The sequence below is a fragment of the Crotalus tigris genome, unplaced genomic scaffold (assembly GCF_016545835.1).
Source record: "Crotalus tigris isolate CLP2741 ecotype Arizona unplaced genomic scaffold, ASM1654583v1 scf7180000018278.843604, whole genome shotgun sequence".
NCBI classification, from domain to species: Eukaryota; Metazoa; Chordata; class Lepidosauria; order Squamata; family Viperidae; genus Crotalus; species Crotalus tigris.
The window spans coordinates 201,360-217,549 of record NW_024096920.1 but is presented as its reverse complement, the minus strand read 5'-3'; the positions used below and the strand labels follow the sequence as shown (position 1 = coordinate 217,549).

Sequence of the window (16,190 nt, the reverse complement as noted above, 5' to 3'; positions counted from 1 at the left end):
CAGATATGAGAGCTGTTTGCTCTGGCTTTTGGATAATTAGCAGCATAAGCCGCAGGGAAGGGCTATTGGTCCTCAGTTAGTGGCTTGTAAACAGAGACTGGACGGCCACCTATAGAGAGCAGATTTCTTGCATCAGCAGAGGGTTGGGCTAGATGACCACCGAGGACCCTTCTATAAATAGTAGCTACCTCATTGCTAATCTTTTCAAGTAGCTCATCAATAGCACATTTATGATATTTATTACACCATTCACCCACCTTCAATCCTAACCAAGAAGCAGCCAACTTTATTTTTATTTCTTGTATTTTTATACCACCAGCCAATTCCCCCCCCAGCTCTGCTTAGCAGCAATTAGATTCTAAGCTCATTAAACTTTACGTTTAATTTTTAATGATTAAACCGTTAACGCACAGCATTTTGAGTACTTTTAACGTTCTCATTGTTTTATATTATTATAAAACAATTTTATAATGTTGTAAGCTACCCAGAGCCCCTTGACAGTGAGCTGGGAAGCAACTAAATTTAATGAATAAATAAAGGTACCCTTCCCTTAAACATGCAAAGCCACTGGGGCTATTCCCACAGCTCGGATTAATAAAGATTTATTGGAGAAAATAAATCAAAGCACAATACAGAACACAATGCAGAACACGATACAAAAGTGTTGACTTACCACAGTTTGTTTAGTGACTGTTTGAAGTTAACAAACAAAGGCACTGAAAAAAGTGACTTATGACCGTTTTTCCGACTGATGACCATTGCAGCATCCCCATGGTCCCCTGGTCAAAATACACAATGCAAGTAGTTCTCAATTTTTGACCACAATTCAGCCCAAAATTTCCATTGCTAAGCAGGACAGTCGTTAAGTGAGTTTTGCCCCATTTTACGATCCTTTTTTGCCACAGCTGTTATGCAAATCACTCCAGTTGTTAAGTAAATGGTGTGGTTCTTAAGCGAATCTGGCTTCCCCCCTTGACTCTGCTTGTTTGAAGCAGGCTGGAAAAGGTTACAAAGGGTGATCACGTGACGGCAACTGTCATAAATACATGCCAGTTGCCAAGTGCCTGAATTTTTATTAGTAATAGTAATAGTAATAGTAGTAAAGTTGGAAGGGACCTTGGAGGTCATCTAGTCCAACCCCCTGCTCAGGCAGGAAACCCTACACCATTTCAGATATATTATAATGATAATGATGATGATGATGATGATGATGATAATAATAAATGCCAAATCCAATCTGAACATCTGGCTGACTGTGCGATGATCAATAATAATAATAATAATAATAAAGTTGGAAGGGATCTTGAAGGTCATCTAGTCCAACCCCCTGCTCAGGCAGGAAACCCTATACCATTTCAGACGAATGGCTGTCCAGTCTCTTCTTAAAAACTTCCAGTGTTGGAGCACTCACCGCTTCTGGAGGCAGGTTGTTCCACTGGTTAATTGTTCTAACTGTCAGGAAGTTTCTCCTTAGTCCTAGGTTGCTTCTCTCCTTGATTGGTTTCTATCCGTTGCTTCTTGTCCTGCCTTCAGGTGCTTTTGACTCCCTTTTCTTTGGGGCAGCCCCTGAGATATTGGAACACTGCTATCATGTTCCCCCTCGTCCTTCTCTTCATTAAACTAGACATACCCAATTCCAGCAATCGTTCCTTATATGTTTTGATCACATGACCATTGAGACGATACAATGGTCATAAGTGTGAAAAACAGGTCATCTTTTCTCAGTGCCACCATTAAACAGATGGTTGTTAAGTCGAGAACTACCTGTAATGTGAACACCATAGTTAAAAATGTCCCCAATTTCCCTTCCCTTTCCCGACTATTCTCCATGTCCAATCCAGGCTATTTGACAAAAGGCTCTCTGGGTTACGGATAGGGTATGGCTTGCTGTTACCCAAAAGCAGCTTCGTACAGGTAGTCCTTGACTTACAACAGTTCATTTAGTGACTGTTCAAAGTTACAATAGCACTGAAAAAAGTGACATGACCATTTTTCACACTTACGACCACTGCAGCCTCCCCATGGTCCCTTGATCAAAATTCGGACTCCTTGGCAATTGACTCATGTTTATGACGGTTGCAGTGTCCTGAGGTCATGTGATCACCTTTTTTGGGACCTTCTGACAAGCAAAGTCAATGGGGAAGCCAGATTCACTTAACAACCGTGTTACTACTTTAACAACTATGTTACCAGCAGTGATTCACTTGACAACTGTGGCCAGGAAGGTTGTAAAATGAGGCAAAACTCACTTAACAAATGTCTCACTTAACAAAAATTTGGGGCTAAGTTGTGGTCATAAGTTGAGGGTTACCCGTAGAGCTTCCATGGAGGGGTGCAGTCTACCCCACCACTTTCCCACCCTCCTCACATTTCTCTCTACTCGTCCCCAGATCAATTGTCCGGCCAAGATAGGAAAAGGCACCATTGGCCCTCAGAGATTCTCCCTTCGACTCCCTCCCCATAAATATCACGCAAAATGTCCTTAAAAAGAGAAAGAAAGAAAGAAAGGAAGGAAGGAAGGAAGGAAGGAAGGAAGGAAGGAAGGAAGGAAGGAAGGAAGGAAGGAAGGAAGGAAGGGAAGGAAGGGGAGGAGGAGGAGGAGGAGGAGGAGGAGGAGGAGGAGGAGGAGGAGGAGGAGGAGGAGGAGGAGAAGGAGAAGGAGAAGTAGAAGAAGAAGAAGAAGAAGAAGAAGAAGAAGAAGAAGAAGAAGAAGAAGAAGAAGAAGAAGAAGAAGAAGAAGAAGAAGAAGAAGAAGTAGAAGAAGAAGAAGAAGAAGAAGAAGAAGAAGAAGAAGAAGAAGAAGAAGAAGAAGAAGAAGAAGAAGAAGAAGAAGAAGAAGAAGAAGAAGAAGAAGAAGAAGAAGAATCAGGACAGCCCTCAATTTGGTTGCCAGCCAACATTCTCCCAGACTTCTAGAAAGGCCCACACACGCTTTGCTCCAGACTGCTGCGCTTCGGGGAAATGAGTTTTGCACACCTCGCCCATCTGCTTTGAACCCCGCCAGACAGTTTTTGCCCGGGGGTCCCCCAGTCACACAATATACCCGTTTGTCTCCTTCCTCCCTTGTAGCCCAAACAGGCATATTTCCCTCGACCCCCCACTGCCGTTTCCCCAGACAGTTTTTCTTCTGATTTGTTGCTTGTTCTTCTTTTTATGTCACGGAAGCTCGGTGCGAAACAGGGAAGCCCATTGTCTAATAAAAGCTTTCTCTAGGATCCTTTCCAGCCGACGTGACCCCCCCCCCTTCTTTTAGATCCCTCCGGCAAAATACAGTTTCCCCACAATTGCCTGCTCGGGCAGACACATCTCGGCAGTCTGGGATCCCTCCTTTGACATGGCTGCTTGTGGCGGATAGTTCGGCCTGCACGTAGATGTGTCGGAGAGCACTCTGTGGGCCTGAGAATGGCCTTGGTGCAGCTACCAAAGGAGACAGAACTGATCCAGTGGACAAGGGTCAGCCAGTTGGTGGCTGGTCAGTAGTGCAATTTGGCCAGTGTGATGGGCTTGACCCTGGACTAGGAGAACCCAGGTGCACTGCGGATGCTTTTAGAAATATCAGTTGCAGTTTGTTAAGTAAAGTTTAGAATAATTTTTTTAGCATGGTTGTTAAATGAATCTACCACGTTCCTGTGTTCACCGTTAGAGACCTCCCCTGATAAGCAACATTAATGGGAAAAACCAGCTTCTCTTCACAACTGCATGGTTCACTTACCAACTGCAGGGGTAAAATTAACAACCGTGGCCAAACAAACCCCACTAATGTTGTAAAGTCGGACAGGACTCACTTAACAACCACCTTGCATAGTGGCTGAAATTTTGGTCTCCACTGTGTTCATCAGTGACGGACTACCTGTACTGTTATGTCCCGAGCCTTGCAAACGGCTCGGGCGTTTGCAGGCAGTCCCGGGCAGGTGCAAAGCTGCCCGGGACCAGACAGGCTGTCGCCAGCACCGTGCGCATGCGCGGGTGCTGGCGCGGGAAAAGTAACCCATTTACCCGGGAGTTGCCTATATAAGAGGCTGCGAGGCGTTTGGGCGAGGCTGAAGCCATCTTCCTGTAAGCTGAACGCTGAATAAAAGAAACTGAGAACTCCAGCTGCTTCTCGTGTCTGTTTTCCCGCCACGGACTCAACACTGGCGACGAAGGTGGGATGCCTTGCACTACCTGGAAAGGAAGAAGTGTAAGCTTACCCAAGGAGTCCTGAGCGGCGAAAGAGGAACGGCGTCGACTCGGCAGCTGCCCGCCAATCCGGTGCGCATTCGGGGGTAGGCTGGCTGATAGACCCGTCTCCTGAAGATCCGAAGATGGCGAAAATCGGAAGGCTTTCGGAATTCGACGTCTCACATCCAGAGCGGTGGGAGTCCTACGTATCCAGAATGGAGAACTACTTCAAGGCAAACCAAGTGAGGGAAGATAGCTTGAAGGCGGCCACCCTGCTTTGCGTTTGCGGCCAAGACGCCTTCGAAATCGCAGAAAACCTTGCAGCACCTGTCCCAGTAGAGTCTGTAAGCTACGCAGACCTGAAGAAGCTGCTGAAGGAGCACTTCCACCCCAAGGTGTCCGTTATCTCATGGCGCCACACCTTCGAACAAAGGGATCAACGGTCCGGTGAGTCAGCCAAGGAATACATCGCCGCGTTACGGAAGGCCGCCAAGCCCTGCGAGTTCAAGGACCTCGAGGAACGACTGAGGGACCGATTCGTGTGCGGGTTAAGGCATCGCGAGCTACAACAGAGACTTTTCGCAAAGGAAGAATTATCCTTCCAAGACGCCTTAAGGGAAGTCACCGCAGAAGAAGCAGCAGGCGGCGCCGTCAAAAACATGCGGCCGATCAGAAACAGTGCAGAGGGTGCGTCCGTGCACCAGGAAGACGTCCGACGAAACTCCGAGGAGGATCCGGACGAGGAAGTCGACCGTCTACACCCCGCGAAGGAAGAGAACCAGAAGGGAAGCTCTTCGGCTCCGCTCAAGTGCATCGGTTGTGGAGGTCGCCACAGGAGAACCGACTGCAAGTTCCGCTCCGCTACCTGCCGGGCATGCGGTAAACAAGGGCACATTGCAGCTGTGTGCCTGGGCCGACGAAAGGCACAACCCCAAGAAGAACGCCTGAAGGGTACCAGATTCCCCAGCCAGAATAGGGTAGGTTTTTGCGCTTCGCGAAGAAGCATCTGTAGAACAGGCACACACAAGCCCATGAAGAAAAAGCTGTCACTCAACGTGAAGCTACAAGGGGTTCCATTATCTATGGAACTAGACACAGGGTCTGCCCTGTCCATCATTTCATTGCATACATTTAGGAAGATTTGTTCCAGAAGTGGGTCTAAGGCCAAGTTAAGGCCTTCTGATATTGTATTAACAGATTTTCAGAACTCAAGAGTGTGTGTTAAGGGGGAGGCCACCCTTAACGTGCAATACAAGAGTTTTGAAGGTCCACTAGACTTATTAGTAGTAGGGGGTGAACGAACGAGTCTCATAGGACTCGATTGGTTTGAGGCCCTGGGGATACACGTCACAGGACTCAATAGCTTACAAACACTCGACCACAGGAAGTCTGCACAGAATTTGCAGATGTTTTCAGCCCCCAGCTGGGCACATTCAAAGGACCACCTGTGTCCTTAAAGCTAGACCCCACTGTCACTCCCATTAGGATTAAAGCAAGAAGGGTCCCTTTTGCTTTAAAAAGTAAGATTGACACTGAACTAGACAAACTAATCCAACAGGGAATCCTAGAACCTGTTGATTCCAGCCCGTGGGAGACCCCCATTGTCACGCCTCTAAAGGCAAATGGGGACATTCGCATTTGTGCTGATTACAAATGCACACTCAATAAGGCATTGCAGCAACATGCCTATCCTGTTCCTGTGGTCAGTCACATCCTGGCCTCTCTCAAGGGGGGGCGTGTTTTTGCAAAGCTTGACCTAGCTCAAGCATATCAACAGCTGCCTGTTGATGATGATGCTGCCATAGCTCAGACCATTGTGACCCACAGGGGAGCCTTTAAAGTAAAAAGGCTACAGTTTGGAGTGAATGTCGCTCCTGGGATTTTCCAAAGCGTTATGGAAAACACACTACGAGGTATACCAGGGGTCTGCCCCTACTTTGACGATGTCTTGATTGCAGGAGACTCCACACACATTCTAGCTGAAAGGCTTAGGGCTGTCCTGTTAAGATTCAGGAAATCAGGCCTCAAGCTCAGAAAAGACAAATGCCAGATTGGGGTGCCTTCTACTGAATTTCTGGGATTCAAAATTGATGCTGCTGGGATTCATCCTGCTGAATCCAAACTAACTGCTATTTTAGATGCACCCAGGCCAAAGTCTAAGGCCGAACTTCAGGCCTTTCTAGGCCTCCTGAATTTCTACAATTCTTTTCTTCCACATAAAGCTAGTGTAGCTGAGCCTCTTCACAGGCTACTAGACAAACAGGCTGTGTGGCTGTGGTCACAAGCGCATGAGGCTTGCTTTAAAGAAGTCAAGGCCTTGCTCACTTCTAACAGTGTTCTTGCACATTTCAACGAGTCTCTCCCTGTGTGCATCGCTTGTGATGCGTCCCCCTACGGGGTTGGAGCTGTCCTGAGTCACCTCAGGTCTGATGGAACTCAGGTTCCTATTGCATACTACTCCAGAACACTGTCTTCTGCCGAGCGCAACTACGCTCAGATAGACAGGGAGGCTCTGGCTGTTGTTGCTGGAATTAAAAAATTCCACGATTTTCTATATGGCAGGCATTTCACGGTCTTCACTGACCATAAGCCTCTGCTGGGACTGTTTACCACACGTAAGCAGACTCCCCACATCATTTCCCCTAGAATGCTTAGGTGGTCTATTTTTTTGTCTGCATATGATTTTTCATTACTCCACAAGCCTGGGAAAGAAATGGGCCATGCTGATGGCCTCAGTAGATTGCCTCTGCCAGTAGTAGAAGCTGACCCTGCGCCAGCTGTCAACATTCTATCAATCCAAGCCTTGCCCGAGCTCCCTCTTAGTGCCAGGGATGTTACCGCTGAAACAGGTACAGATCACACACTTTCACGTGTCCGCTCCTGGGTCCTGTCCGGGTGGCCTGAGCACTGCCCTAGTCCTGAGTTTCAGAGTTTCTGGTCCAAAAGAAACGAACTGTCCCTTTCTCAGGGTTGTCTGCTTTGGGGAAACAGAGTTGTCATTCCCACCTCAATGAGGACTAGGGTCTTAGAATCCCTCCACGAGGGTCATCCTGGCATTGTTCGTATGAAGGCTCTTGCACGCAGCCACTTGTGGTGGCCTGTTTAGATAAAGATATTGAGGCTAAGGTACACGCATGCCACCTGTGCCAACGATCTCGCCCAGAGATGCCCCAAGCTCCTGTGCATAGATGGGAGGAAACACAGTCCCCATGGTCTAGGGTGCACATTGACTACGCTGGGCCCTTTCAGGGCCAGTTCTTCTTGGTCCTTGTTGACAGCCATTCAAAATGGCTTGAGGTTGTGCCTGTCTCATCCACCACCCACTGCAAAGACTATTCAGGTACTGAGGGGGATTTTTGCTGCACACGGGCTGCCAGATGTCATTGTGTCCGACAACGGCCCTCAATTCACCTCCTCCGAATTCCAAGCTTTCTTACAGGCAAACCTGATTTGTCATGCCACGTCTGCGCCTTTTCACCCGTCCACCAACGGTATGGCTGAACGCATGGTGCGCATCGCAAAGGACGCCTTGAAGAGACTCACCTACGGGGACTGGCATCACAGGTTGGCTGACTTTCTCCTTTCTTATCGCACCACACCGTCCACTTCTACAGGGAGAAGTCCAGCTGAACTTCGTTGGGGGCGCCAACTTACTACTAGACTTGACCGGTTGCATCCGGACAGACTGCCTTCATCTACCTCACATCCTAGGGCACCTAGACAACTACTTGTGGGTGCCCCGGTTTGGGCTCGCAATTACGGGCCTGGTCATACATGGGTCCCCGCTTCTGTGTCCAGGATCACAGGTCCTCTCTCCTACGAGGTTGCCCTGGACAACGGTCGTGTCCTGCGTCGGCACATCGACCAACTTCGCTCTAGGCGAGACTTTTCTGCTGAGACTCCTGGGTCTTTTCCAGGGGGGGAGGGGGACCCTTTGGAGCAAAGGGAAGGGCAAGAGCTACTGCCCATCTCCACTGAGGGAGCCACAAACGGCTCGTCCCAAGGTTCTGCAATTGCTCCGAAAAGAAGTCATGGAGCTTATCCACACAACAGGCACTCACGCCTACTCCAGCCAGGGAGTCACCCCGGGGGCATACTCACTTTCCACACACATCACACAGCACTCCAGCAACGGAGGATACCCGGGGGCATCCCAACAAATCATTCCCCGCAAGAGAGCTGGCACACAATTCCCAAGGTTGGCCTGACCTTACCCCAAATCCTACAGGGGGTCAAACATACACAGAGCTAGTCGAGGAACCAAGTCCCGACTACAACAACCCTAGCACAAATCAGGGAACACCTGAGTTTTGGGAAAGTACAGAAACCCACACGAGCCCGAACACAGAATGGGGTTCAGGGAATGGACAGCCTCCTGACAGGTCTTGGACTGACCTAGGAGGTTCTACAGAGACGCCCAGCAGCGGCTATCACTTCAAGGGGCCTGAGGGTCTACAGCTAGGTAGGTCAACCAGGTCACAAAGTAACAGAAGCCCTGGCCTGACGAGCCCGGTGGGCAAGCAAGCAGGCCAGGCATCGGGGCACAGTCCTTGGAAGACACCAGGGCACAATAGAGAGAACAGGCTCACGCCTCCCTCCAGTCAGGGGACTTATGCCAGTAACCCAGAGCTAAGAAGGTCACAGAGAGCAAAGAAATCTCCTAAGTATCTAGAAGATTACATAACATTGCTGGCAAGGCAAAAGCCAGTAATCAGTGGGAGCACTGGGGAGCAAAATGTCATATAAAATAAATGTTGTATGTTGGTAGTAGTTTTAGCCCGGGGGAAAGGGGTGTTATGTCCCGAGCCTTGCAAACGGCTCGGGCGTTTGCAGGCAGTCCCGGGCAGGTGCAAAGCTGCCCGGGACCAGACAGGCTGTCGCCAGCGCCGTGCGCATGCGCGGGTGCTGGCGCGGGAAAAGTAACCCATTTACCCGGGAGTTGCCTATATAAGAGGCTGCGAGGCGTTTGGGCGAGGCTGAAGCCATCTTCCTGTAAGCTGAATGCTGAATAAATGAAACTGAGAACTCCAGCTGCTTCTCGTGTCTGTTTTCCCGCCACGGACTCAACATGTACCTTCGTATCCATTCATGCTAAGATTGAGAAAACATTTTTATGATGCCCTTTAAGATCAAGAGAGGGGATTCCATTATTTTGATACACACATAGTCACACACATTATTTATAAAGAAAGCAACACAAATGATCTGTCCTTCTCTACTTTCTGAGATGCACTCTGATTTATACTTCTTCTAACCACGGTTGACCCTTTGTTTTTATTTCTTCACTCAGAGTCCTGCGAAGGGGTGGACTGTGGAGCAGGCAAGGTTTGCAAAATGAAGCATAGACGCCCGCAGTGTATCTGTGCTCCAGATTGCTCCAACCTTCCCAGGAAGCTTCAAGTATGTGGTTCCAATGGTTTCACCTACCAAGATGAATGTGAGCTTCTCACTGCCAAATGCAAAGGGCTGCCTGACCTGGAGGTCATGTATCAAGGACAATGCAAAAGTGAGTTGGGCTCTTCCTCCATGGGGGTTTCTGATCTATGACGGGGGTCTTCAAACTTGGCCACTTTAAGACTTGTGGACTTCAGCTCCCAGAATTCCTCAGCCAGCTGGGAGTTGAAGTCCACAAGTCTTAAAGTGGCCAAGTTTGAAGACCCCTGGTCTAAATGTATAACGGATATTCATCTATGTGTTGGAGATGTAAAAAAGAAAAGGACACCTTTTTTCATGTATGGTGGACATGTAGAGAAGCACAGGTCTACTGGCATATGGTCTGGGATTGGGCAATAGAAATGACTAGGCAAAACATTCAATACAAACCGGAGACATTACTATTAGGAATACTAGAGGAAAATGTAAATAAAGAGGACACATATTTAATTATCCATGTGGTCACAGCAGCAAGGATACGATTTGCTCAAAAGTGGAAAGCAATGGAAGTACCAAGTGGGGAAGCACTAATAAAGAAAATTATATATTGCGCAGAACTAGATAGGATAACTAAAAGATTAAAAAATAAGGAAGAAACAGAATTTTATCGAATATGGAATAAATTTTATAGATGGAGGGAAAAAATGGAGGTCACATTAAAGAGATAAACTGAGATAGAGACTAGAAATGTAGTTATATATAGGTATATTATATGTAATTAATGTACAATATGGACTGAAATGTCAGTCAAAGACAATTTACCATGTTCAATGTTTTTAATCCTTTCTTTTCTTTGTACTTAATAAAAATTAAAAATAAATAAAATAAAATAAAATAAAAGGGATATTAAAAGATGAGTGAAGCCTCCAGATCAGTGATTCTCAACCCTTAGCAGGTTTAAGATAGATGGACTTCAACTCCCAGAATTCGACAGCCAGCATGCTGAGAGTTGAAGTCCACCCACCTTAAAGTTGTCAAAGTTGAAAAAAACTTCAGAGGAAAGAGACTCTTAATGCCACATAATGGGATCAACAATGGGAAGGAGGATATTGCCCTCATGCAATTTTTGATTCTTCATGAGTTAGAATGTTGGTCTAGTCAGAAATTTTATTATTTTATTGGTTTATTTTGATTTATATAGCCACTCATCCCAATACTATGACTCTGGGCATCCTTCTATTGTGTTCCATAGAAATGCAAGGAACCTCCATGTCAAGAGACAGTCTACCCCCAAATGCTACCTGCCAAGGTTGATCTCAATGTCTTTTTTTTGCAACAGAATCTTGCTCCAGTGTTGTCTGCCCCGGAACCCACACCTGTGTTGTGGACCAGACCGGGAGTGCTCACTGTGTGATGTGTCGAGTTGAACCCTGTCCAGACCCCACCAGCCTAGACCACACAATCTGTGGGAACAACAATGTGACCTACCCTTCTACTTGCCACCTACGGCGAGCCACCTGCTATTTTGGTCAATCCATAGGGATCCGGCATTACGGAAGGTGTACAGGTATGTTTGGCTTTGATGGGGGAAACTAGCATGGCATGAGCCAGTGACTTTGCACCAAAGGGCCAGAGATCTTGTAGTTTTGGGGGTACTCACTGGGGAGGGGTCAAAAATGTCAAGATGGAAACCATCACAGTCTAATAGAAACCCCGCCCTTTTCTTACATGAGCTATGGCTTTAATTCAGGGGTCTTCAAACTTGGCCCTTTTATGACTTATGGACTTCAACTCCCAGAATTCCTCAGCCAGGCACACTGATTGAGGAATTCTGGGATTTGAAGTCCACAAGTCATAAAAGGGCCAAGTTTGAAGACCCGTGCTTTAAATGCTTGGTGGTGGCCACCATCTTGAATTTTTAACTCCCCCCCCCCAGGAGAAACTCCTGCAGCAGTTTGCAGTTGCTTCTGGGTTTGTACCCCCAATGTCAAACATCATGATTGTCCCAAATCTGGACAATCTTATTTCACACATAACTGGGAGGGAGAGCATTCTCCCCTTGAATTTTAAATTTAGATGGAACAACTAGGGGGAACAAACATGTTTTTTTTTCCAGGCAAGATTTAAGGACAAGGGTCCATTGCTCTCAACAGCAGTGGGCCTCCAACAAAGAAGCATTAGCTGGCCTAGTTTGGGAACAAAATAAACACCCCTCTTTAAAACCAGGGGTTCAGTCTGAGGCCTCAAGATGTAATTAAACAAAATTATACATTATCTAAAAATGTTCAGTTTAATACAGTGTTTCTCAACCTCCACATTTTTAAGTTGTGTGGACTTCAACTCCCAGAATTCTCCAGCCAGCAATGCAGATTGGGGAATTTTGGGAGTTGAAGTCCAAGTCCAAGTTCAGTTGCAGAGGTTGAGAAACACTTAAACCAGTGTTTCTCAACCTCTGCAACTTTACTTGGACTTGGACTTCAACTCCCAGAACTCCCCAGTCTGCATTGCATAGGTTTAACAGGAAGAAAGGCAGAAGGAATTGGTAGCAATGAACTTAATTTAATTCATTCCCTTCAGGGAAGACCAGGAGAGGGGTGTAGAAAAAATTAAAATGGAATCTGCAATGCATATGCAAAAATACATTCAAACTGAATAATTACATAGATAAATCAGCTTTCTATTGCATGTTGTTGTTACTGTTGTTGTTGTTGATGATGATGATGATGATGATGGAAGGGACTTTGGAGGTCATCTAGTCCAACCCCCTGCTCAGGCAGGAAACCCTATACCGTTTCAGACAAATGGCTGTCCAGTCTCTTCTTAAAAACTTCCAGTGTTGGAGCATTCACCATTTCTGGAGGCAGGTTGTTCCACTGGTTAATTGTTCTAACTATCAGGAAGTTTCTCCTTAGTTCTAGGTTGCTTCTCTCCTTGATTAGTTTCCATCCGTTGCTTCTCGTCCTGCCTTCAGGGGCTTTGGAGAATAGCTTGACTCCCTCTTCTTTGGGGCAGCCCTTGAGATACTGGAAGACTGCTATCATGTCCCCCCTCGTCCTTCTCTTCATTAAACTAGACATACCCAATTCCAGCAACTGTTCCTTATATCTTTTAGCCTCCAGTCCCCTAAAAGATGAGTGCCATCTCAACTTTTTTGACCTATCTCTGCATTTATTTATTTGTTGATTTGTTGATTTCTATGGCCGCTCAACTCCACCAAGTGATTCTGAGCAGCTTACAATTCTAAAATTCTAAAATAATTAAAAACATGTGAAAACTTCCACAAAATAAATAAATAGAAGCGCTTGATTCTATTTTAGCTTTTCCCATTTGCCTCTTGTAAACCAAATAGAGTCCTTCTCAGAAAAAAAAAAAAAATCAGCAATGTCTGCTTTAAAGAGAAGCAGATCGAGGACAATCTGTAATGATGCCCGGCATAAAATGAAAGGGGATTAATTTGTTCTTTCTTTCCTTCCATAGCTCTGAATAAAAACGCCTTGGACACAGATGATGCTGAAGAAAACTACATCTGAAAATCTATTTTGGGGTGATTTGTCCAGTTCCTAATGTTCAGGGGCATTATCTGTAATAACGTACAGACTGTGCATTATATACTTGGTATTTATTAAAACCAAAAGGAAAAAAAATCTTATTTATATAAATAGAAAGAGATGTAACCTAGACACAGACGCATTTCAATTCTTAAGTCCTAGTTTGTACCACGGGTATTGGGAAAGGGGGTCAAAAAAGTCAAGATGGTGGCAAGGACCAAGCAATGATAGCCCCACCCATTTAAAAGGGGGTGGGGCTTTGATCGCTCAGTTGCTGCCACCATTTTGAATTTTTTAGTCCTGCTTCTAGCACAGGGGGTCTTCAAATTTGGCTGCTTTAAGACTTGTGGACTTCAATTCCCAGAATTCCTCAGCCAGTATGGCTGGCTGAGGAATTCTGGAAATTGAAATCCACAAGTCTTAAAGCGGCCAAGTTTGGAGACCCCTGTTCTAGAGGATGTGCCTGATCCCTCCCAAACCCTTCACACAGATTTTCCTCCAAAACTGAGAAAAGTTTTCTTCCATTGTTCTAAGGAAAATCCATTTTTATCCTTTCAAAATGAAATTTGCTTAATTCAAAACCGGGCCAGTTCTCTCTAGAATTCCCTGAAATATTTTATTTGTCCGTTTTCTTTACCCTTTTTTTGTCTTTGTGTATATTGCCTTGCTGTTTTATTGCTGCATATAACCTCATTCCCAAAACTCCCAGCCTGCCTCATTGCCTCAGTCAACCCTCCTCTATCCAAACTTTCTGCTTCAACAAGACTTCAATAATAGGTTCCTTCTGATTTAATCAAATATTCCTTTTTGATTCCTCTGTCTTCTTGGAGATGAAGTCTCCTTGACTTACAACCATTCATTTAGTGACCAAAGTTAGAACAGCCCTTTTAAAAAGTGATTTATGACCAGTTCTCACTCTTACGACCATTGCAGCATTCCCCAGGGTCATATGATCAAAATTCAGGTGTTTGGCAGCTACCATGTAATCATGATAACTGCAGCACCCCGGGGTCATGTGATCACTATTTGTGACCTTCCCACCCAGCTTCTGACAAGCAAAGTTAAATGGTGGACTCTGGGTTCGTTTAACAACCACATGATTCACTTAACAATTGCAGTGATTTGCATAACAACTGTGGCAAAAAAGGTTGCAAAATCGGGTGTGACTCAAATAACAACCATCTTGCAAAGCAATAGAAATTTGGTCCCCATTGTGGTCTTAAGTTGAGGACTGCCTCTATATTGTTACATGTCTCCACTCAGAAAATTGGAAAGTTTATGAACTTTCCAAGCAACGAAGGTTCATCATGTAAATAGGGTCTCTCTCTCTCTCTCTCTCTCTCTCTCTCTCTCTCTCTCTCTCTCTCTCTGTGTGTGTGTGTGTGTGTGTGTGTGTGTGTGTGTGTGTGTATGGAATTGGGAGGTATCACGCTGATGATAGGCAGTTTCCAACCAATTTTATCTATATGTCCATTTTAAATTTGTCATCTGCTTCACTGTGTATGTTGTAAAATGTGTACATAGCATTCTTTTACTGACAGCATGATATTCCATTCTATTCCATTCCATTCCATTCCATTCTATTCTATTCTATTCTATTCTATTCTATTCGTCCTTTTCTTTATTGTTTTAAACAGGCAATTTCTCTATTTTTGTATGCTTGAGTCCCTGGTTTTTTATTTTTTGGTTCCTTCAAGTTAGTCTTGACTCTGTGGATGCCTAGACAAGTCCCTACATTTTCCTTGGAAAGATTTCAGAAGTGGTTTGCCATTGTCTCCTTCTTAGGGCTGACTGGCCCAAGATCGCCCAGCTGGCTTTGTGTCCTGCCTTCTGGTTTCTAGCCTGGTGCCTTAACAACTAGATCAAACTGGCTATCTGATATTTTTTTTACACCCTTTCATTTATCAGATGTCGTTCTAGAACAAGAGTGTCCAACCTTGACAACTTTAAGACCTGTGGACTTCAACCCCCAGAATTCTCCACCAGCTTAATAACTGCGGCATTTGCTTCACAACCATTGACACAAAAGTTCATAAAATCAGGTTGCTCCTATGGGTGACCCGCTTTACAACCATCACAACTTGCGATCACAATGGGCACATTCCATTTGAAGTCTTTACTATACAGAACTTCAACACCAACAACAAAAACCTGCACTTTTCTTTAGCAGTCTCTTAGCTACATCAAGGAATAAGCCTTTTTTTTGCTGAATTTGAACAATTAAGAGAAGACTAAAGAAATGGGGGGGGGGAATGGCATGGCCTTGTCTTTTTGTTCTCTTTATTTTCTTTTACTTTTTTGACTGAAGGGGGAAGAACTGAGGTGCTGGGCAAACAGGAATGGTTGGCTGGCAATCTCCATATTCCCCAAATCTAAACGAGATTGTTTTATAAGATTTAGGGAAAAACAAAAGGAAGAGTCTGGAGGAGCACTAATAAATTTGTTCTTTTCATTCCTCTGAATTTCTTGTTTGTGAAAATTTATTCAAGGGGGATTTGGATGTTGTCCTGACATTGCAATCTACCTCACCTCATGGGAGTTTTTGCTGTGTTTTGAGGGAGTAACCCCCCCCCCAAGTTTTTCTAAGTTGCCTCCCTATTTTCACCTGTAAAATACTGGTGGTAGCACAATTCAGTTAACGGAAAGCCAAGTCAAGTTTGTCGCTGAAATGCGTAAACATCAGTGTTGTGGTTTGGGGTTGTTTTGAATCAAGTGTATGAGCTACAACTCTTCTACTAAAGAATTTTGGTGGCCTCTACTTAATTTTTCTCAGAAAAAGCAACAGATGTGTCTTCTAATCACATCCAGCTTAACAAATCATCCAGCAGGCAAAGTTTTATGGCTGCCGTAATTGGTTTCTGAAGCAATTGTCAAATTACTCCAGATGGGATGGTTCTAATTTTACAAAATAGGGAGCGAAGGGAAAACAGGGTTCATTCAGGCCAAATGGAAAAGGCAGGGAAATTGTTGTGGCCCAGCAGCAGTGACACCACAAACAGGAGGCAGAAAACAGAAGGTCAGGAAACACCATCTTTGTCCTAGGGAAAAGGAACTTATTAAAGTTAATTCCTGTTGCGGTAGGTTGCATCTGTTGAAAGAAAAGTCTTC

At 45.3% G+C, this 16,190-nt stretch overlaps 1 protein-coding gene across 6 annotated transcripts in view; it reads left to right on the top strand.

The window, feature by feature from the left end:
• Positions 1 to 15,544, top strand: part of FSTL3 (follistatin like 3) — a 37,313-nt gene extending 21,769 nt beyond the window's left edge. For 5 of the 6 annotated variants that reach the window (XM_039349462.1, XM_039349466.1, XM_039349463.1 and 2 more), the window contains 3 exons: positions 9,452 to 9,667; positions 10,874 to 11,101; positions 13,012 to 15,544. In XM_039349462.1, coding sequence (XP_039205396.1) covers positions 9,452 to 9,667; positions 10,874 to 11,101; positions 13,012 to 13,064 — 497 coding nt within the window. In that variant the 3' untranslated portion in view covers positions 13,065 to 15,544. The remainder of the gene's footprint in view (positions 1 to 9,451; positions 9,668 to 10,873; positions 11,102 to 13,011) is intronic. The other variant, XM_039349461.1, reaches the window with a different exon arrangement.
• The last annotated feature ends 646 nt before the right edge of the window (positions 15,545 to 16,190 follow it).